This window comes from Gorilla gorilla, chromosome 9 (genome assembly GCF_029281585.2).
Source record: "Gorilla gorilla gorilla isolate KB3781 chromosome 9, NHGRI_mGorGor1-v2.1_pri, whole genome shotgun sequence".
NCBI classification, from domain to species: Eukaryota; Metazoa; Chordata; class Mammalia; order Primates; family Hominidae; genus Gorilla; species Gorilla gorilla.
Genome location: NC_073233.2, coordinates 101,661,048 through 101,683,675, shown reverse-complemented (window position 1 = coordinate 101,683,675; position 22,628 = coordinate 101,661,048). Strand labels below are relative to the sequence as shown.

At 41.2% G+C, this 22,628-nt stretch overlaps 1 protein-coding gene across 6 annotated transcripts; it reads right to left on the bottom strand.

Moving 5' to 3' along the window:
• Positions 1-782: 782 nt before the first annotated feature.
• Positions 783-22,617, bottom strand: C9H11orf54 (chromosome 9 C11orf54 homolog). Of its 6 annotated transcripts, none has more exons than XM_019036709.3 (9): positions 22,486-22,601; positions 16,723-16,869; positions 13,738-13,836; positions 10,114-10,187; positions 9,832-9,933; positions 8,484-8,660; positions 6,400-6,549; positions 4,009-4,125; positions 783-2,357 (listed from the first exon to the last, which is right to left on the bottom strand). In XM_019036709.3, exons 2-9 carry the CDS (start codon positions 16,775-16,777, stop codon positions 2,184-2,186), a joined length of 948 nt encoding a protein of 315 aa, XP_018892254.1. In that variant the 5' UTR covers positions 16,778-16,869; positions 22,486-22,601; the 3' UTR covers positions 783-2,183. The 6 variants fall into 6 exon arrangements, with proteins under 6 accessions (XP_018892254.1, XP_055212049.1, XP_018892253.1 ...); XM_055356074.2 differs by lacking the exon at positions 22,486-22,601 and adding an exon at positions 22,073-22,248 and having other exon boundaries at positions 16,723-16,874; XM_019036708.4 differs by lacking the exon at positions 22,486-22,601 and adding an exon at positions 17,689-21,636 and having other exon boundaries at positions 16,723-16,874.
• Between the last annotated feature and the right edge of the window lie 11 nt (positions 22,618-22,628).

Sequence of the window (22,628 nt, the reverse complement as noted above, 5' to 3'; positions counted from 1 at the left end):
TCCTGCTTAGGAGCTGCCCTGCTTTCCCCAGAAAGCTTCATTATGTGAGTAACAACCCTTTCATACTCTGTTGGTGTGTGTGTGGCTTCATCAGTCTTTTTTTTTTTTTTTTGAGACAGGATCTCACTGTGTTGCCCAGGCTACAGTGCAATGGTACAATCATAGCTCACTGTAGCCTCCAACTTCTGGGCTCAAGTGATTCTCGTGCCTCAGCCTCCTGAGCAGCTGGGACAACAGGTGTGCACAACCATGCCCAGATAATTAAAAAATTTTTTTCTTTTTTTGCAGAGATGGGGGTCTCTCTATGTTGCCCAGGCTGGCCTTGAACTCCTGGCCTCAAGTGATCCTCCTACCTTGGTCTCCCTAAGTATTAGGATTACAGGCGTGAGCCACTGAACTTGGCTATCAGTCTGGACATCTGAACCAAATTTTGAGTGTGGAATGCATCCTGTCTCAGTGCAGGATGGCCACAAAAAAATAGCATCCTCCTTTACAGTCCATCTACTGCTTTCTTTTCATAGCACTTAATACCACCTGACATATTATATATTTATTGTTTGTCTTCCCCACTAGACAGATCCCCAGCTTTAGTAAAGTGTTTGGTATAATCATCCGAGTGGCTACTTTGCTAGCAGTTAAAGGCACTAGTGCTACAGTCGTGAACAAGGCCCTTGCCCACATGAAGTGTATACTCCAGAGAGAAGGGTAGGTGTTCAATACATATTTGTTAAATGAAAGACTATTAATATTATTTTGTCTGGAGGTAAGATATTACAAACATATCATAAATTAAATTTTTTATTCATTTTTTTGCATCAAAATAGTGCTTAAAATAGGAATTTATACTCACAAGACATAGCTAACATCCAAAGTAGACAATTAAAAAATATTATTTGAAAATTATGTATTTAGTACTAAAGACTTCCTAAATTTGCACATTAGCTAGATTGCCATTAGCACCATTAGAGAGTTGATCTTTGGCTAATGATTATTCAGGAAAATTTCAACCATTACAATCAGTGAGTATAATTTTATATTTCAGCAACGATAGTGGTCATGTTCGGCAACAGCTTCACTTACAAATTAAAGTAAGCTCACTTCAATGTTGCACTCTGATGCTGTTTTTTTACCCCTTCTCTTGCAAATAACCAGTGAAATAAAAATTGCTTCTAACCGGCAATCGAAACAAGGGAGGAATTATGGCTAGCCAACTAGTTGCTAATGTTTGTGTTTTTATTTTTTATTTAAGAAACATTTTAAATAATAGAGATGGGGTCTCACCATGGTGCCCAGGCTGGTCTTAAACTCCTAGGCTCAGGCAATCCTCCCACTCGGCCTCCCAACATGCTGGGATCATAGGCTTCAGCCACCATGCCCGGACTGCTAATGTTTGTGAAAGGCAAATTGTAAACTTCTATGGTTTAACTTCACCAGAAGGGTAAAGGGCTCCCCACCTGCCACCTTGTTCTATAAAAAAAGTATACTCTGATTACTAGAATGGATTTTTAAAATTCAATTCAAAGATTCAATAACTATCAACATTTCTAAACACTCATTTTTCTTTTTCTCTTTTTCAAATGTTTTTTAATGTCCTGCAGGTAATAACACTGATTTTTCTAATACTCAGAAACATCTACTTAGCAGTTGTGATACTAATTTGCAAAATGTAATAATGTTATACAAATATAAGATACTACTAAGTATATAGTAGAAATAATTGCATGATTCCTGATATTTATATTCAAGGTATAAACATGACTGATTTTGCTGATACTATAGAATAAAAAAAATAAAGCTGCTATGTAAAAAATTAAAGAATATCTCAATTAGATATTTTTGTTCCCAATCTCTTTCAGACAGATCTATGAAATAATATAGAATATACTATCAATATATTCTTTCATATGAAGTGAAAAAAATGGGATTTAAGTAGTGAGATAATTTCTATTTTTTACTTTTTTAAAAAAATAGACAGGGTCTTGCTATGTTGCCCAAGCTGGTCTCAAACTCCTGGGCTCCAGTGTGCCTCCTGCCTCAGCCTCCCAAAGTGCTGGGATTATAGGCATGAGCCATTGTGCCTGGCCTGTGGGATCATTTCTATTGGTTTTATATCAGTATTAATTAATAAGTCAATCAATTAAGTAACCTTAATTATTTCTTTTTTTAAATAAGTATCAGCTGATTTAATCTCGCCCAATTGAATGAGTCTCTTTTGGTTGATCAATGCGATAGAGAAACTCTGCAGGTAAGAAGTATCCAAGATATTCCACTATATCTGGAGTAGTGTCATAATGGTAGTGTCCACCTTCTCCATGACGACTAAAAAAATGAGTGTGCTCCAGTCGCAAATCAAACCCCTAAGATAACAGACAAACAATATGTTAGTACTCAAATTATTGATTAGAGTTTAAGGGGGAGGGATAACTTTTTACGTTGCAATAGTTTTTATTTTTTAAATAGGTAATACATTCACATGTTCTAAATTCAAAGGGGGCAAAACGATATATTCAGTAAAATGTATCTTCTTCTCTCTTGCCCTCACCACTCGCTCCCCTTCCTAGCAGGTAACCAATGTAAGCAGTTTCTTGTACATCCTTCCATAAATACTTACTTTTATTTTTACTCAAATGTAGTATTTTGTACACACTTTTCTGCATATAACTTTTTTCATGTAACAATATAGTTTTGAGATCTTTGTATATGAAATCATAAAAGAGCTTCCTCATTCTTTTATACCTGCATGGTATTCTATTGTGTATGTCACTTCTCAACTGACACTTGCATTATTTCTAATTCTTTTGCTACTACAACAATACTGTAATAATAACCTTTTAACTAGTAATTTTACACAATTATGCATATATTTAAGTATAATATCCTAGGCATGTAATCACTGGATCAAGATATGACCAGGGTAGGCGGAGTAGCTCATGCCTGTAATCCCACCACTTTGGGAGGCTGAGGTGGGTGGATCACTTGAGGTCAGGAGCTTGAGACCAGCCTGGTCAACATGGCGAAACCCTGTCTCTACCGAAAATACAAAAATTAGCCGGGTGTGGTGGTGAGTACTGGTAATCCCAGCTACTCAGGAGGGTGAGGCAGGAGAACCACATGAACCCAGGAGGCGGAGGTTGCAGTGAGCCGAGATCGCATCACTGCACTCCAGCCTGAGCAACAGAGCGAGACTCTGTCACAAAAAATAAAAAAAAGATATGACCAATATTTTAGTAGGTACTTGCTTTGAATTGGTCTGTAATATTTTTTCTAGCGTATAGTATTATAATATAATGAACACCAAACAAGATGACAGGAGACCTGAATCGTAGTTGTGACTCTACTATTTGTTTTTTTTTGAGATGGGGATTATACTGTTACCCAGGCTGGTCTCAAACTTCTGGGTTCAAGTCAGCCTCCTCAGTAGCTAAGAATACTGGGGCATGTGACCATGCCCAGCTACACCTGCTATTTAATAAAATAATTTTGGGTGTTATTTAAAATGCTTGTGCCTTCATTTTCTTAAAGGTAAAATCTGCTCTGCCTAACTCATAGGATGGTGAAGAGCTCCCTTATCTTCCAAAATAATTCTAGAGGCTACCCTCATTCTTAAATAACAACAACACATGGCCGGGCGTGGTGGCTCATGTTTGTAATCCCAACACTTTGGGAGGCAGAGGTGGGTGGATCACCTGAGGTCAGTGGTTTGAGACCAGCCTGACCAACGTGGTGAAACCCCGTCTACTAAATATACAAAAATTAGCCAGGCATGGTGGCAGATGCCTATAATCCCAGCTACCTGGGAGGCTGAGGCAGGAGAATCGCTTGAACCCAGGAGGCGGAGGTTGCAGTAAGCTGAGATCCTGCCATTGCACTCTAGCCTGGGCAACAAGAGTGAAACTCTGTCTCAAAACAACAACAACAACAAACACAAAAGTGCCTACTTCTTAAAGATTATCCTAAAAATCAAGCATTATCATTGTAGTATAATATAAAAAACAGACACAGACTTACTGGGTCTCTGGAGACAAAAACTGGTAGACAAACCAAAGGAGCTTTCATTTCATAAAAATGCAACCATTTATTCACTTCTTCATCAGAGTTCAAGGGGCAGGAAGAAAATTCTGCAGGCTACAACAAAAGATAATTACATAGGTAAACATACTGAATATTACTAAGAATTAAAAATTTTAAAAATATATTTTACTTATTATTATTGTTTAATTATACTTGAAGTTCTGGGTTACATGTGCAGAACATGCAGTTTTGTTATATAGGTATACACGTACCCTGGTGGTTTGCTGCACCCATCAACCTGTCACCTACATTAGGTATTTCTCCTAATGCTATCCCTCCTCTAGTCCCCCACTCCCCGAAAGGCCCCGGTGTTTGATGTTCCCCTCCCTGTGTCCATGTGTTCCCATTGTTCAACTCCCACTTATGAGTGAGAACATGGGGTGTTTGGCTTTCTGATCTTGTGATAGTTTGCTGAGAATGATGGTTTCCAGCTTCATCCATGTCCCTGAAAAGGACATAAATTCATCCTTTTTTATGGCTGCATAGTATTCCATGGTGTATATGTACCACATTTTCTTAATCCAGTCATTTGAGTTGGTTCCAAGTCTTTGCTATTGTGAATAGTGCTGCAATAAACATATGTGTGCGTGTATCTTTATCATAGAATGATTTATAATCCTTTGGATATATGCCCAGTAATGGGATTGCCAGGTCAAATGGTATTTCCAGTTCTAGATCCTTGAGGAATCACCACACTGACTTCCACAATGGTTGAACTAATTTACACTCCCACCAACAGTGTAAAAGCATTCCTATTTTTCCACAACCTCTCCAGCATCTGTTGTTTCCTGACAGGGTCTGGCTGTGTCACCCAGGCTGGAGTGCAGTGGGATGATCACGGTGGGCCTGGAAAAAGCACCACAAGTTTCCACTCTGGTGTGTGGGATTGGCAGCTGAGCCCCCAGCCTTCAGGCCTTCCCTGGCCTGAAAGTGGGGCCTCACCAGAAACCCGTCCCCTTCTGCCCTGGAACCTGTCTGCCTCCTGCTGCCGATCATGGAATCCAGGCTGTAGGTGCCAAGGGGTGCCTGAAGGCCAGTGCGGAGCTGCTCTCAGCCGCCACTCAGCTTCCCTTCTATGCTCATGTCAGCGCCCCAAATCCAGAAGGGGCCGGGACGGCAGGGGGCTGGTGTGTCAGCAGTGCCCTGAGCGTGTGCACACCTGGCTGGGCTGTGACAGCTACCGGGCTCTGCCTGACTTTGCTCCTGGATCGGAGCAGGTGCCGACAGCAGGGAGAAGCCAGGCAGTGGGAGCAGGCATTTCCAAGCCTGTAAGAGCAGTGGGGGCCTTCGCAGACCCCCAAGAATGCAGGAATGCCTGGGTCCGCAGCCACGGTTTGGGCAGCTGCAGCTGTGTGGAGAAGGCAGGGCTCCTGCCTGCTCCGTGGAGCGGGAGACCCAGGTCTGCACCCGCGGGTTTGAGCTGCTGCAGCTGCGCCTGGGAAGTTGGGGCTCTCGCCTGTTCCCGCTGGGAGAGCACAGGGATGCCAGGGACCACAGCCATGGCTTGGGCAATTGCAGCGGCACCAACGGAGCTCCAGCGCCAACTCGGAAGGGGCGGGACTCCCACCTGTCTTCAGCTCCCACCCGCTCCATAGAGTGTGTAGCCTCAGCCGTGCCTCCCTGCTGCAGCCGCTCCAGAGAGCCTGCCGCTGCCATCATCACTATGTTGACCAGGCTGGTTTTGAATTCCTGGCCTCCAGCGGTCCTCCCACCTGGGCCTCCCAAAGTGCTGGGATTACAGGCATGAGTCACTCTGCAAGCCTTGAATTTATCTTGATCTTAAAAACAAACATATCCAAAATAAAGTTCTAATATATTAACATGGACAAAGACATTATCTTACAATCTGATTTATAAAATTATCATTTAAATTTTAAAGTAATACAATCATAGTAAAAAGGATTTGTTTAGAGTGTCTTCAAATGTAGAATTCCCAACACATACTTTACAATCCTAAGATCTGGCCCGGTGCAGTGTCTCACGTCTGTAATCTCAGCACTTTGGGAGGCCGAGATGGGTGGATCAGCTGAGGTCAGGAGTTCGACACCAGTCTGGCCAATGTGGCAAAACCTTGTCTCTACTAAAACTACAAAATGAGCCAGTTGTGATGCTGCATGCCTATAATCCCAGCTACTCAGTAGGCTGAGGCAGGAGAATCCCTTGAATCCGGGAGATGGAGGTTGCAGTGAGCCAAGATTGTGCCACTACACTCCAGCATGGGCAACAGAGCAAGGATCCGTTTAAAAAAAAAAAAAAAAAATCCTAAGATCTTAAGTATGTGCACACATACAAACTCCTTCATGCATGTATGCACACATGGGCTCTTACCATAATGTGAGACTTCACTTTTCCCTTCTGAATTATGAAAGTACCTCCCATTCCTATAGGCTTATTTCCATAATGTTTTTCCAGGGTCTCTCTCATACAAGTCACAAAGTTAAGTGGTCCAGTTCTTCTTTTGGCTTTCACCTCAATTACCTATAGAGGACATAAAGATGCATACCATTGACTATGCTGCAAAATAACTACCGAAATAAAACATTATATAATTTAATTCTATCAAGCAAATATTCTGTTCTTTGCTTAGAGCCCCCAGATCTGAGTTGAGACGTTGCAATCCCGTGAATCTTGATCAATCATATATATATGTATACACACACACACACACACACACATACTTATCAGTTACATGTAATTTACTATTAAGTCTTAAACATGCTTTCTTGAACTGAGAAACAGAAAGACAAGGTTCTCAGTGTAGAGAGTCTAGAGACTCTTAACATACGTGTCGAGGCAGTCAAAGATTGAGAATTACCTTTGGTAATTCTTTGGTTAAAGGAATTAACCTTTGGTAAGTGGGGATGAGGAGAAAATGATTACATTTTCTCACTTCCCTTAAAATTCTGTACTATATTATCTCCACAACTTGGACGTTAAGTATTTTCAGTTCTCAATCTCTTATCTCAAAGTAGCTGAAGAGGCTATCTCTACTTCCAAAACTGGAGAGTCTTCACAAAAGCTAACACTGAAATCATCTTTTTGCGTACTAATAGGAAGTAAATATCAAGTAAGGCATTAGTTTTCCTTACTTTCTTCTTGCTGTAAGTTTTTGCTACCACCATTTCTATCTAGAGCAATGTGTGATTCATCAGAAAGAAGCAAATAACCTATTTACTACCTGTAAGTAGGCACTACTTATTTTAGCTGTATGGTTCATGTAGATGACAAACTCACTCCCCAAATTAATATTCTATTACCTTTTAGTTCTCAGAAAAAGGTCTTGCTTACTAAGTAGTCTTTTTTTTTTTTTTTTTTTTTAGACAGGTCTTGCTGTCACCCAGGTAGGAGTGCAGTGGTGTGATCATAGCTCGTTGCAGCTTCAAACACCTGGGCACAAGGGATCCTCCTGCATCAGCCTCCTGAGTAGCTAGGACTATAGGCATGTACCACCACACCTGGCTAATTAAAAAAAAAAGAAATTTTTTTTTTTTTTGAGACAGGTTCTTGCCATGTTGCCCAGGCTGGTCTGAAACTGCCAGCCTTAAGTGATCCTCCAGCTTTGACCTCTCAAAGGACTGGAATTATAGGCATGAGCCATTGTGCCAGCCATACTATTTTTTTTTTTTTTTTTTTGGAGACAGAGTCTTGCTTTGTTGCCCAGGCTGGAGTGCAATGGTGCAATCTTGGCTCACTGCAACCTCTGTCTCCCAGGTTCAAGCAATTCTCCTGCCTCAGCCTCCCAAGTAGCTGGGACTACAGGCATGTGCCACCTTCCCTGCCTAATTTTTGTATTTTTAGTAGAGATGAGGTTTCGCTATGTTGGCCAGACTGGTCTCAAATGCTTGACCTCAGGTGATCTACCCGCCTTGGCCTCCCAAAATGCTTGGGAATACAGGCGTGAGCCACCGCGTCTGGCCTCCAGCCATATTATTCTTAACCTTAAAGATGACTTTTGCTCTGCCTGTCATACTCTCTGAACCTTTCATTACTGGGTTATTTAAAGAGCTTTGACTTAGGAAGCTCTAATTTTCTTTCTTTTTTTTTTTTGAGACAGAGTCTCACTCAGTGGCCCAGACTGGAGGGTAGTAGCATGATCTTGGCTCACTGCAACCTCTGCCTTCCGAGTCTGAGTGATTCTCTCACCTCAGCCCCCTGAGTAGCTGGGATTACAGGCACACACCACCACACCCTGCTAATTTTTGTATTTTTTGGTACAGATGGGGTTTCACCATGTTGACCAGGCTGGTCTTGAACTCCTGACCTCAAGCTGACCTCAAGTTATCCACCCAGCTTGGCCTCCCAAAGTGGGAAACTAATTTTCTTAGCAAAACCATATTTGTGGCAGTAAAAGTTCACATTTTTAGCTTTCTGAGAACATTCAGGGAATATTGTATTTTTATGGACACAATCACCTTGCCAGGTTGGCCCTCGCTGGCAAAAAGATTAGCCAGTAATGCACACTGAAAATCATGACATTTCTCACTGTATTTCTCCAGTAGGCACCCTCCATCTGCAGGGTTCACATGGGCAAAGTAACTTCCATTTACAGGAGGCTTGTGTTCACTTTCTGTCTGAATAACTGGCATAAACTGAAAAGAAAGTGAGGCAATTAGTCAATCTTTGTATCTCTGCAAAGAGAATATCTTGAATAATGTTACAAAACATTTAATCCTTTTAAGACATTTTAGTTCAAGTCCTAATAAGAGAACATAAAATACATAATATTTAATTTTAGACATAAAAAACTTGGAAAACATTTATAGGCCAGGCGCCGTGGCTCATGCCTGTAATTCCAGCACTTTGGGAGGCCAAGGGGGGCGGATCACGAGGTCAAGAGAAGAGATCAAGACCATCCTGGCCAACATGGTGAAACCCTGTCTCTACTAAAAATACAAAAATTAGCTGGGCGTGTTGGCACGCACCTGTAGTCCCAGCTACTCAAGAGGCTGAGGCAAGAGAATTGCTTGAACCTGGGAGGTGGAGGTTGCAGTGAGCCAAGATCGCGCCACTGCACTCCAGCATGGCGATAGAGCGAGACTCCGTCTCAAAAAAAAAAAAAAAAAAAAGATATTTATTGGATTTCTTACAGTGTATCTATAACTTGCGTTAAATATCTTATTTTAAATTTTAAACTTTTTTTCCTAACTTGAACACTAGGCAAATTGTACTAATGTTTCTGCAAAGAACTTGTATGACTACTATTAGTCATATCTGAAGAGGTTATGAGAGAATGAGCAGACTGAAGTCTTGTATTCATGAGATTCAAAGAAACAGTAATATTTTCATATAGTAATAATATATACTAGTAATAACTATTAACTTTCATAAATAACCATCATACTATTGTGATAGTTTCCTACTATTTGGTCTGGAAGAAGGAGTTGATTAGATCACTAATATTCCATTCATCTTCTAACCCAAAGCTGCCTGCATACCCAAAGCAAAGATTTATAGAGAAGCTCGGAATCCTGTAAGAATATAAATATTTTATAATCCAGAACCTTCAACAGAATACCATAGAACCCTGCATTTATCTAAGGCTGAACCTATGACCTAAGAAAATCTAAAACTACAAGTTAGTACTCCATTACAGTTAGTCCAGTTGGAGTGTGTGCTATAGCAGAAATCTACATCAAGTAGTATCAAACCTGCAGAGAGATTTACAATTCACTCAGAAAGTAGGATTTTTGGCACTAAAAGCAAAAAGACAAACCAAATGTCAAATCAATAAAGTAAAATAATTTTCTTATATATGCTGACCTCAGAATTGAACCCGAGAGTCTGAAATGGACCTGCTCCTGCTCCAAGAATAAAGGCTCCAGGCAGCTTGATTTCTTTTGCAATTTTATTCAGATCATAAACCTATAGAAGAGGAAAAAATATTATTTAAGTCACAACTTATACAAAGTCCCTGGTTTACCTTTTATTACTGATCCATTAGCACTTCCTTGCCAATTGATCAACAGGTCTTCTAATAATAAACACAGTAATCAACCCAACTTCTACAATCTTCATGTGAATATGCAGAGTAAAAGTACTTACTTTTTTTTGGTTTACAAGAGGCAATAAGTAAGGCACACCTCCTACTTCTGCAATTCTAGTTTTCCCACAGATGCCTAAGAAAAAACCAAAAAACGAAAACACAAGCTATCTTAAAAATAGGCAAACATCTAATTTAATAATAAAATGCCAACAGTATATAACTTCTCCATTCTCATAAAGTTTTACAAATAACAGGGATTGGAAGACATAGTGGCTAGAACCCCTGTCCTACTTTAAGTACCTGTGTCTCTAATATCATCATAACCAAGCATGGCTTATAAAGTTGGTGGCATAAGGGCAATATAAGGCAAGGGCAAGGGTTAGAACTGGGGCCAAAGTTTGGATTGGGTAAGGTTTCTAGAATGTCTTTGACGCCTTATTTCTTAAAAAAAAATCTATTTTGGGGTGGTTTTCCTTTTTTTTGGCTAAAATTGTTTCTTGTTTTTTAATTTAAAATATTTTGCTCTGATACAATGTAAATTCTTAGATGGTGGCTTACGCCTGCAATCCCAGCACTTTGGGAGGCTGAGGCGGGTGGATCACTTAAGATCAGGAGTTTGAGACCAGCCTAGCCAACATGACGAAATCCCGTCTCTCCTAAAAATAAAAAATTAGCTGGGTGTAGTGGTGTGCACCTGTAGTCCTAGCTACCTGGGAGGCTGAGGCAGGAGAATCGCTTGAACCTGGGAGGTGGAGGTGGCAGTGGGCCAAGATCAAACCACTGTACTCCAGCCTGAGAAACAGAGTGAGATCCTATCTTAAAAAACAAAACAAGCTGGGCATGGTGGCTCACACCTGTAATCCTACCACTTTGGGAGGCTGAGGCGGGTGGATCACCTGAAGTCAGGGGTTCGAGACCAGCCTGGCCAACATGGTGAATCTCTACTAAAAATAGAAAAATTAGCTGGGCATGGTGGCGGGAGCCTATAATCCCAGCTACTAAGGAGGCTGGGGCAGGAGGATTCTTTGAACCCAGCGGGGGCAGAGGTTGCAGTGAGCCAAGATTGTGCTACTGTATTCCAGCCTGGGCAATAGAGCAAGACTCTGTCTCAAAACACAAAACATCACGAGGTCAGGAGATCGCGACCATCCTGGCTAACACAGTGAAACCCCATCTTTACCAAAAATACAAAAAATTAGCCGGGCGTGCTGGTGGGCGCCTGTAGTCCCAGCTACTCAGGAGGCTGAGGCAGGAGAATGGTGTGAACCTGGGAGGCAGAGCTGGCAGTGAGCCGAGATCGCGCCACTGCACTCCAGCCTGGGTGACAGAGCGAGACTCCATCTCAAAAAAAAAAAAAAAAAAAAAAAACCCCAGAGAGATCTAGGTGAGATGTACAAATTTCAAAGTTATATTCAGGTAGTAATTAAAACCATAAGAGTGGATTTAAAAAATACCCAGATAGATTACTAGAAATAAGAAGAGGCAAAGGAAAGAATTCTGGAAAAGATCAATATTTAAGAGACTATTAGAAAGAAAAAGGAACCAGGAAAATGTGGAAGAAAAGAGGAAGGAAAGGCACGAAGGAAGAACAGGCGAAATAAGGATAGAGGAGACAGAACCTAGGGGAGAATGTCAGGCAGCAATGGCCAAGCAGTATGAAATATGTGGAGAGGTTAAATAGTACTAGTAAACATTTTAAGGTCACTGGTGATCTTAGCAAGACCAGTTCATGTAGAAAATGTCTAACACGCCACTGCACCCAGCTAATTTTTGTACTTTTAGTAGAGATTGGGTTTCACCATGTTGGCCAGTTTGGTCTTAAACTCCTATGTTTATGAAAGATCATACATACACATATTAGATGCATATCTGGCTTCTAGTAGTGCAATTTAAAGACTCACAAATTACTGACCAGAAAACACTTCTTCCAAGCATAACTCTGCATGACAAAATTAAGACTAACCATTTTGGCTGGGCATGATGGCTCACACCTGTAATCCCAGCACTTTGGGAGGCCGAGGCGGGCACATCACTTGAGACTGGGAGTTTGAGATCAGCCTGGCCAACATGACGAAACCCCGTCTCTACTAAAAATACAAAAATTAGCCAGGTGTCGTGGTGCACACCTGTAATCCTAGCTACTTGGGAGGGTGAGGTATGAGAATCGCTTGAACCCGGGAGGCAGAGATTGCAGTGAGCCAAGATAGTGCCACTGTACTCCACACTCCAGTCTGGGCGACAGAGCGAGATTCCATCACACACACACACACACACACACACACACACACACACACACACACACACAAAACAAAAAAAGATTAACCATTTTTCCTTCTTTCTTGTACTCTTCTGTTTCCTGACCTTTATTTAATTTTAGTTAATTACTTAATTAGCAGGGGAAATACATTACACTCATATTTTTAAAAAAATCAAGGCTGGGCGTGGTGGCTCATGCCTGTAATCTCAGCACTTTGGAAGGCCGAGGTGGGCAGATCACAAGGTCAGGAGATCGAGACCATCCTGGCTAACACGGTGAAACCCCGTCTCTACTAAAAATACAAAAAATTAGCCAGGCGTGGTGGCACATGCCTGTAGTCTCAGCTACTCAGGAGGCTGACGCTGGAGAATCGCTTGAACCTGGGAGGCAGAGGTTGCAGTGAGCTGAGATCGCGCCACTGAACTCCAGCCTGGGGACAGAGTGAGACTCTGTCTCAAAAAAAAAAACTATAAAAAAGTATTATGCTAAATGCTTTGAAGAAGCTAAAAGAAATTGCCATATGGTACACAAGCCTTCTGGAATTTACAGCTCTACTTAAAATCAAAGATTGTTTAAGCTGGAAAGGCCCCCAAAAAACATTCAATTCAAATCCCCCCATGCTAATGTTATCTCAAAGTCCGGTTTGTTCTAAGACAGAACTAGAGTCCAGAATTTCTATGGCAAACTCCTTTTTAGCAAAGATGTTAATTACATAATAAAAAGAACACTTTGAGTGTTTATCCTCAAATTCCTCATCATAATAGGGTATAACGGGAGGGGGTTAGACTTTGGAAACAGACTTGCATTTGAATCCTGGTTATGATTTACACTGAGCTTATCTAGCCTCTCTCGTTTTCAGTTTTCTCATCTATAAACAAGGGCTACTACTTACCTTGTGGTGTTATTGTAAAAACTGAAACATCAAATAAGTATCTTTCACACTGACAAATTATTTTATTCTTCTAATACTAATTTCCCTTCCTTCTCACTTCAAACAGTGGATGCTCACTTGGCAAATTTGTTGAAGGATTAGTTTTAATAGATCATTCAAATACAAGGCTTTTAGGATCCCTTCTGGTCTTGAATAAATAAAATCATAAAAATTAAAATCAGTTTCCATAACAGTCTGAGCAATTAAAAGCAAAACTCTCATGTGATATAAAGAATTCTAACCTATTGGATATCTATCTATTCTACAATCTGTGAAGGTTACATAAGTGAATAAAACACAATCCTTTTCCACAAGAGTATGAAATGAAATTTAACCAATATCAGAAGAGTGAGCACAGAAATTTGGCACAATTTAGCCTAAATGTTGGGACAATATCCTTTATTTGTAGATAATTTAAGATGTCCTTAAAAATAATTCTAGTTTCAAAAAAAGATTATGACTAAAAAACAAAAGCTAATTGCAAAAATTGCTTACCTTTTACAGGAAAGGTAAAGGGTTCCTTAGTCAAATCAGGGCAATCAACTACAGAGACCTGGACATCAGCAAAGATATCTTTTAACCCCTTCTGCATAACTAATAAAGACAAGGAATAAGATTATTTAACATTAGGTAAAAACTTGGCTACCACGTATCAAAAGTGGTATGTGGCTCTCAACACACTCCCAATCTCAACTTGTATAATAAAAAAGAAGGGGGAAATGGTCTTATTAATGAATATAATTAGACATTAGACATAATCACAAGGTACAACGTAGACTAAGATATATAAATACTTCCTCTACAGTGATTTTCAACTGTTGAAGATAAACAGCCTGCACTTGTGTGAGGGTGAGGATTACCTTCTTTTTTGAGAGAAGATTCCAAAAACCAACTGAAATGCAAACATTTAAACTTTTTAAAAAGTAAGCAATCACATGTAACAACTTTAGTGAAGGTAACAGACAATATGTTGAACAAAGCAGCCAGACACAAAAGACTACATACAATATTACTTCACCTTATGCATCTCAGAAACAGGCAATGGATCAAGGCTGACTGGGAAGGTGTGCAAAGGAGCCTTCTGGGATGTTGGAAATATTTTACATTTTGATCTGGATAGTAGTTACATAGGTGTAACTATTGTTAACATTCATCAAGCTGTACACTCAAGATTAGCGTACTTTACTGTAGATAGTTATACCTCAATAACAATGTAAAAAAGATAGGTGTCTCAAAGTTATTAATGTAAGATCAATGTATTTCCCTCTCTCTTTTTTTCTATGTAGAGACCAGGTCTTGCTATATTGCCCAGGCTGGTCTTGAACTCCTGGAGTCATGTGATCTTCCTGCCTTGGGTCCCCCAAAGTGCTGGGATTACAATGAGCCATCACACCTAGCCTCAACGGTTTTTTTTTTTTTTTTTTTGAGACAGAGTCTCACTCTGATAGCCTTACCTACCCTGTCGCCCAGACTGGAGTGCAGTGGTGTGCAGCATGATCTTGGCTCACTCAGCCTTGATCTCCAGGCTCAAGTAATCCTCCCACCTCAAACTCCCCAGTAGCTGGGACTACAGGTGGGGGCCACCATGATTGGCTAATTTTTGTATTTTTTGTAAAAATGGGGTTTTGGCTTGTTGCCCAGGTGGCTCTCAAACTCCTGGGCTTAAGAGATCTGCTCACCTTGGTCCCCCAAAATGCTGGAATTATAGGCATGAGCCACTGCATCAGCCTATGTACTTTTAAGGATCAAAAGTTCTTACAAAATGTCTTTTTTTTTTTGTTTTTGAGATGGAGTCTCACCCTGTCGCCCAGGCTGGAGTGCAATGGCACAATCTCGGCTTACTGCAACCTCTGCTTCCCAGGTTCACGCCATTCTCCTGCCTCAGCCTCCCGAGTAGCTGGGGTTACAGGCGCCCGCCACCACACCCAGCTATTTTTTCTATTTTTAGTAGAGACAGGGTTTCACCATGTTGGCCAGGCTGGTCTTGAACTCCTGACCTCGTGATCTGCCCGCCTCAGCCTCCCAAAGTGCCGGGATTACAGGCATGAGCCACCGCACCTTGCCAATTTCTTTCTTTTTTTTTTTTTTTGAGACTGAGTCTCGTGTTGTTGCCCAGGTCGAAGTACAGTGGCGCGATCTTGGCTTAACCTAACTTCTGCCTCCCAGGTTCAAGTGATTCTTGTGGCTCAGACTCCCGAATAGCGGGAATTACTGGCACACACCACCACACTCAGCTAATTTTTGTATTTTTAGTAGAGATGGGGTTTTGCCATGTTGGCCAGGCTGGTCTTGAACTCCTGACCTCAAGTGATCTGTCCACCTTGGCCTCCTAAAGTATTGAGATTACAGGCATGAGCCACTGTGCCAGGCCATAAAATTTCTACTTTTTCTGAATATATCCTGCACATATAGAAGGAAAATAGAAACAAACACAAAAGTGAAAACAGGTTCTAGAAAAGCAATCAAAGAAAAAATCTGGCCAAGCATGGTGGCTCATGCCTGTAATCCCAACACTTTGGGCAGCCGAGGCAGGAGCATCGAGTGAGGCCAGGAGTTCAAGAGCATCCTGGGCAACAGAGCAAGATCCTATGTCTACAAAAAGAAAAAAGAAGAAGAAAAAATTCCTAACTGCCCTGTCATATTAGGGAAGACAGACTGATGAAAAAGAAATACAGGCCAAACAATACAGATTGTTTACTAGCTACCATTCAATTAGGGGGAAAAAAAAAAGATTATAAGAGGAAAGTTACAACAAAGCAAAAATGAGTCTATTTCTTAACTTCAATCTTATCAGGATGACGAATGAACTACCATAACATCACATTTTGAGAAACAAGCGAAGGTTCTATAGTTAGCATTAGAACAGAACCTAGAGGTTGTTAAATAAAGGTTAGTATTCTGACAGACTTTACAGTTTTGGATAACAACTATTCCTGGCTTCACTTTTGTACTCGTTTTTGTTTTCCTTTTTTTGACTATCTTCCCTCCTAATTTATCTTGGGAAACTGCCTTAAATCAAAGCAAGTTCACTGGCAGTCTGTCATTATCAGTGGTGGGGGGAATTATATTGGGAATATGATTAACATACAACAGTAGAGTATACATTTAAAGAATAATGTAAGTGAAGAAAGTTAAAGCAAAATTGTGTGACTCTTTGGGCATCGCACATGCTTAAGTCTTGGATTACTAATCATTTACATCTTGTAAAGTTGGTATCATCAATAATCTATAAGTGAAAGAAAAAATAATTTATAAATTATAATTTTAGTTTTTTTAGACAGACAGAATTTGGACTTTCTCAATAAAAATGGGACAGAACAGATACTGAAATGGAAAATGAATTCTGTATCAGAAGTATTATTTTGATAAGTAAGATATAGATATACAAAAGTAGTAAGATATAGATAGATCTTAGAATCTTTTTAAAAGAATTTTCTCTGGGGATAATTTTTAAAAATCCAAAGTTAATATCGTTTTTACCTCCAGCAAGCTCTTCAAGACTTGGTACATGAAAAGAAAACTCAGCACAAGCCATTTTCTTTCTTCTTTAGGTGTGAGGTTGGACAAATAGAGCTACTCTTGGTTAATTATCACAAGAGTCCACAGCGCACCAAGTATGAACAGTTTCTGTTCTGGAAATGAATTTAGCATTCAAACATATAAACAGAACAAAAGGGCATTTAGGTTTCTATCTTCATAAACAGGCAAACACAGCTTCCAGCATTTAATATTCCAAGTGAGAAATAGACAAGTGGCCTTTTAATACTTACACTTTATTTTATTGTAATTTAAAATTTAAAACTAATTTTTTAATAGAAACAAGGTGTTACTATGTTGCCCAGGCTGGTCTTGAATTCCTGGCCTCAAGCGATCCTCTGCCTCCCAAAATGCTGGGATTACAAGTGTGAGCCACTGCTCCCAGCCGATTCATTTTTTAAAAAAATATCATATAGCTGGAGTGAACATCCAATTTTCTAATGGTTGGTCTAAGGAATATAGGTCTTGAAGCAAAAGGTACTTATTAGGGGTTTATGGATAAGTGTTTAAATGGTCATAGATAACAGTACATATAAGATTTGTATAGTACATATAGGATCTCAAGTATTTCTGTAATAGATATGTGTGTTTTTTATTCTATATTTCACATTTAGGCCAAAAATTAAATGAGTTCCTTAGACTATCACTTTTTCAAAATAAAATTTAAATTACGAATAGAAATGGAAACTTTTATGGAATGATTAGCCTTTGAAATTCAAATTTTTATTTTCATTTACAAATAAACATACTTTCTTGGTAAATAGATTTAATGTTCAATTCTGATAATCTATCCAATTATAATTTGATATTTAAATATATGCTTTTCTATCATTGCAACTAAAAAATAAAATATATGCCAAGTATACTTTGTAACAAATAAGTGCACATACACAGAGATTAGTATCTTACCTTAAGTGTTCAGTGATGAAGTATGCAACCAGAGGGAGATAAAATGAAGACAGGGAAAAATATAAGTAATATGAGGTAGACAGGTATCCTACTCCAAGCCAATCATAACAGGGAACACAGACAAGACTCTTAAGGGTGTTTCTAAGAGTACTGCAGGAGTTCTCGTTAAAACTGTTAATAGAACACTTCATTAATCTGAGTGGCCTCTGCCCTTAACATGCCTATTTAGCAAGTAGAACGGTGATCTTCAGCCATTTGAAATATTCTTCCAAATTTTTTTTTCTAATTTTCCAAAGATTCACAGGTTGCTTAGAAACTCGGTTTCTAGTTCTGGTACTTTCAAACAACATATCCTCTATAATCATTCTATTGCAAACATTTAGGATGTTACATTTACTTTAGTACTTTATCAAATACCAGCTTTTATTGTTCTTGATTTAATACATGTAATCTAATCTCCCAAATATATACAACTGTTTATTAAGGGTCCCAAATTTTTGAGACGGAGTCTCGCTCTGTCACCCAGGCTGGAGTGCAATGGCATGATCTCGGCTCACTGCAACCTCCGCCTCCCAGGTTCAAGAAATTCTCCTGTCTCATCCTCCCCAGGAGCTGGGATTACAGGCATGTGCCATCATGCCTGGCTAATTTTTCGTATTTTAGTAGAGATGGGGTTTCACCATGTTGCCCAGGTTGGTCTCAAACTCCTGAACTCAAGCAATCCACTTGCCTCGGCCTCCCAAATTGCTAGGATTACAGGCGTGAGCCACTGCACCCGGCCCCCAAATCTTATATAATCATACTTAAATTATTTTAAACATAGTTTTGTCTGGGGAAAAGAAAGAGAGCTCAGACTGTTACTGTGTCTATGTGGAAAAGGAAGACAAAAGAAACTCCATTTTGATCTGCACAAAGAAAAATTGTTTTGCTTTGAGATGCTGTTAATCTGTAACTTTAGCCCCAACCCTGTGCTCACAGAAACATGTGCTGCATCGAATCAAGGTTTAAGCGATTTAGGGCTGTGCAGGATGTGCCTTGTTAACAATATGTTTGCAGACTGTATGCTTGGTAAAAGTCATCGCCATTCTCCATTCTCTATTAACCAGGGAGACGATGCACTGCGGAAAGCTGCAGGGACCTCTGCCCAAGAAAGCGTGGGTATTGTCCAAGATGTCCCCCCACTGAGACAGCCTGAGATATGGCCTCGTGGGAAGGGAAAGACCTAACCGTCCCCCAGCCTGACACCCATAAAGGGTCTGTGCTGAGAAGGATTAGTAAAAGAGGAAGGCCTCTGTTTCCCGCATATCCCTGGGAACAGAATGTCTCCGTGTAAAGCCGACTATTCGTTCTATTCTGAGATAGGAGAAAACCACCCTGTGGCTGGAGGGGAGATATGCTGGCAGCAATACTGCTGTTACTCTTTGCTACACTGAGATGTTTGGGTAAAGAGAAACATAAATCTAGCCTACTTACACATCTGGGCACAGCACCTTCCCTTGAACTTATTTATGACGCAGATTTCTTTACTCACGTGTTTTCCTGCTGACCTTCTCCCCACCATCACCCTGTTCTCCCACCGCACTCCCCTTGCCGAGATAGTGAAAAGTAATCAATAAATACTGAGGGAACTCAGAGACCAGTGCCGGTGCAGGTCCTCGCATACTGAGTGTGCCCGTCCTCTGGGCCCACTGTTCTTTCTCTATACTTTGTGTCTTATTTCTTTTCTCAGTCTCTCTTCCCACTTGACGAGAAATACCCACAGGTGTGGAGGGGCAGGCCCCCTTCAGTTTTGGGTTGAATAATTTATAATTGTTCAGGAATGAGACAGTTTAACTTTTTCTTTTAAATAATTTCAGATTGACAAATATTACATACAAATAATTCCTATATATTCTTCACCCAGATTTCCCAAATGTTAACATTTTATCACATTCTTTATCAAGCAAACATTGGTTACTAACTTATTTATGAACATGTCAAAATCTTCACAATGAATAGTATATTCATTTATAATGATAATAAAAGCACTTTAGATATTTTTGCTGGCAGTAGGAATAAGAACACAAGTTAAAATCCAAATGTAATCTTAATTTTATTCCCTTTATTATCTCTTTAGTAAAAAGTTAGGTCAGTTGTTTCCGTTTATTTATGTCCCTACCAAAGTAGAAACAAAGTCCAATCTTGGGAGGATGTAGCTTGAATAACTGGTTTAGAAATGTACTTATTAGGGGTACTTATTAGGGATTAGTGGATAAGTGCTTAAATGGTTGTGGATAACAGTGCATATAGGACTCTCAAGTATTTCTATAACAGACACTTGTGCTTTCTACTCTATATTTGATATTTAGACAAAAAATCAAATGAGTTCCTTAGACTATCACTTTTTCATAATAAAATTTAAATTATGAAGGCCCATTCAATCCTAAAATGATGTGAACTTCAGGCAGGCTGATGGCACAGCAGGCAGTGTGGTAGCATGTGTATGTGAGTGTTTATGTGTGTGTTGGAGGTGGGGAGAGGGTTACAGTTGGAGCTGAGAAAGGAGTTAGGTTCTCACATAAACTCCAGGAATACAGCCTTGGGCCAGATGGAGGCAAACAATATTTTCCTGCCTAATTGGTGGGAGTCGATGGCCCAGAAATAGGGTCTAGAAGGGAAACGGAGCTGCAGAGGTTAACACCTGGAGGGGTAGACCAACTATCGCAACTAAACTGGTTACCATTTGAGTGCACACTATATACCAGACACCGTTAGACACTGTGCAGACGTTCTCTCAAAACTTTTCACAACCATGACAGGTTGTAAGACAGGTTGTGGGTCTTCAGGGGTCGCGGGCATCCCCTAGACACAGCCGCAGGGCCTGCATGGAGTTCGCTCCTGCCGGCGACCAAAAGCGCTCGCTCCGGCTCCAGCATCTGCTCACCCCCACGCACCCTCCCATAAAGGGTGGAGCGCAGCAGGCCTGGGTGACTGGAGTTCGTGGCTTCCAGCACTCCAGTTGCCGCCTCATTCACTCGCACGCCCCCTCCCGCAAGGAGTTGAGAGCCGCGGGCTAAGTAAGTGAGGCATCGCAGCCGCAAGACCCACGAAGGGGTCAGAGGAATATCCTGCTTCAACTGCACTCCAGCCTCGGTGGCAGAGCAAGACCCTGTCTCTATAAAACAAAGAAATACCAAATGTGGCCGGGCGCGGTGATTCACGCCTGTACTCCCAGCACTTTGGGAGGCCGAGGCAGACGGATCACTTGAGGTCACGAGTTCGAGACCTGCCTGGCCAACATGGTGAAACCTGGTCTCTACTAAAAGTACAAAAATTAGCCGGGTGTGGTGGCGGGCGCGTGTAGTCCCAGCTACTTGGGAAGCTGAGGTGGGTGGATCTCTTGAGCCCGGGAGGTGGGGATTGCAGTGAGCTGAGATCAGGCCACACTGCACTCCAGCCTGGGCGACAGAGCAAGACTCTGTCTCTAAAAAAAAAAGAAAAAAGAAAAAATACAAAATGAAATGTGAAATTTCAATGATTCTGCATTAGGAGTTAAATGTTCCTTCCCTTTAATAGCACTTTTCCCCTTCTTTTTGAACAAGGGACGCTGCATTTTCATTTTGCATTGAGCCTCACAAATTACACAGCTAGGCTTGCTGCTGAATACGGCAGTGAGGGACATGCCATACCAGTCCTGGAGCTTAGTCATTGCCCAGACCCTGTGGATCAAATGCAGTGGGCTGCCTAAAGGATCGGACTTTTTATCCCCGGAATTGTCCAATCTATGGAGCAAAGCAGGTAAAGAGACCAGATTACTTTTAAGGCCCGTTCAATCCTAAAATGATGTGAACTATAAAATAAGACTAGACAGCTTTACTGATTTTTGTGGTTTATCATATGAAAACAGAATTTTGAAAGCGGAAAAATCAAACCAGTTCATTCCTTTTTAAAATTACTTTGGGAGGCCGGGCGCGGTGGCTCACGCCTGTAATCCCAGCACTTTGGGAGGCCGAGGCGGGCGGATCACCTGAGGTCGGGAGTTCGAGACCAGCCTGACCAACATGGAGAAACCCCGCCTCTACTAAAAGTGCAAAAATTAGCTGGGCATGGTGGCGCGCGCCTGTAATCTCAGCTACTGGGAAGACTGAGGCAGGAGAATCGCTTGAACCCGGGAAGCAGATGTTGCGGTGAGCCAAGATCGCACCGTTGCACTCCAGCCTGGGCAACAAGAGCGAAACTCGGTCTCAAAAAAAAAAAAATTACTTTGGGAGAAAAAAACTTCACTAAAACTAAACTAGTTTACACTGTTTAATCTTAACTCAGGAACCGGTCAAGGAACTAATGGTGTGGGGCAGCGGGGATGTAGGAGGAAACTTAGGAAAAACAAATCTTCCACAGGTCTCACTTGTGACATGTTAGCCAACTCCCGGGAGGCAGAAAGGGTGAGCTTACGAAACAGGTGCAAAAGTGGGGAGGAGACCTGGGCGTGCAATGGAATAACACTGGCGTCCAGCACAAAGGTTACACACTTCGAGTCATGGTCAAAGGATGAGCTTTCTCCAATATTTTAACACACAAGGGTTTCTGAAGGCAGAAGTAGACAAAGGATGACAAAACACTCAGGCACACATCCCACCCGTCACCCTCGCCACACACCCGGGACCAGGTTTAGAAAGCCAGGCGACAGCTCAGCAAACGCGAGACCACCGCTAACGAACCGGGCTGAGAGGCTGTTTCCTCACAGTTCTCATCCACTCACAAGTGACCGCACGTTTTGTTTTTGCTATTTGCCGAAATGTTGTTGGCTATTCCACTCACCTAAACGGTCACGGTAGCAAAACACCAGAGTCCGGATCTTCGCCTAGGCCAACCCCGCCTCCTCAGAATACGCGAGCTAGAGCTCCGCCCACGTTAGTCGGTCCTCCCTGCGCGGCCAGAAAAATGGCGCCCCCACGTCGCGT

Bases quoted from the DNA above. Each gene is read 5' to 3' on its own strand.
- C9H11orf54 (XM_019036709.3), bottom strand. From the start codon at position 16,777: ATGGCTTGTGCTGAGTTTTCTTTTCATGTACCAAGTCTTGAAGAGCTT. The intron at 13,837-16,722 runs GTAAAAACGATA...TGTCTTTATTAG, and splicing joins TCTTGAAGAGCTTGCTGGAG to TTATGCAGAAGGGGTTAAAA. The intron at 4,126-6,399 runs GTAAGAGCCCAT...CTTTTGTTGTAG, and splicing joins AAGTGAAGTCTCACATTATG to CCTGCAGAATTTTCTTCCTG.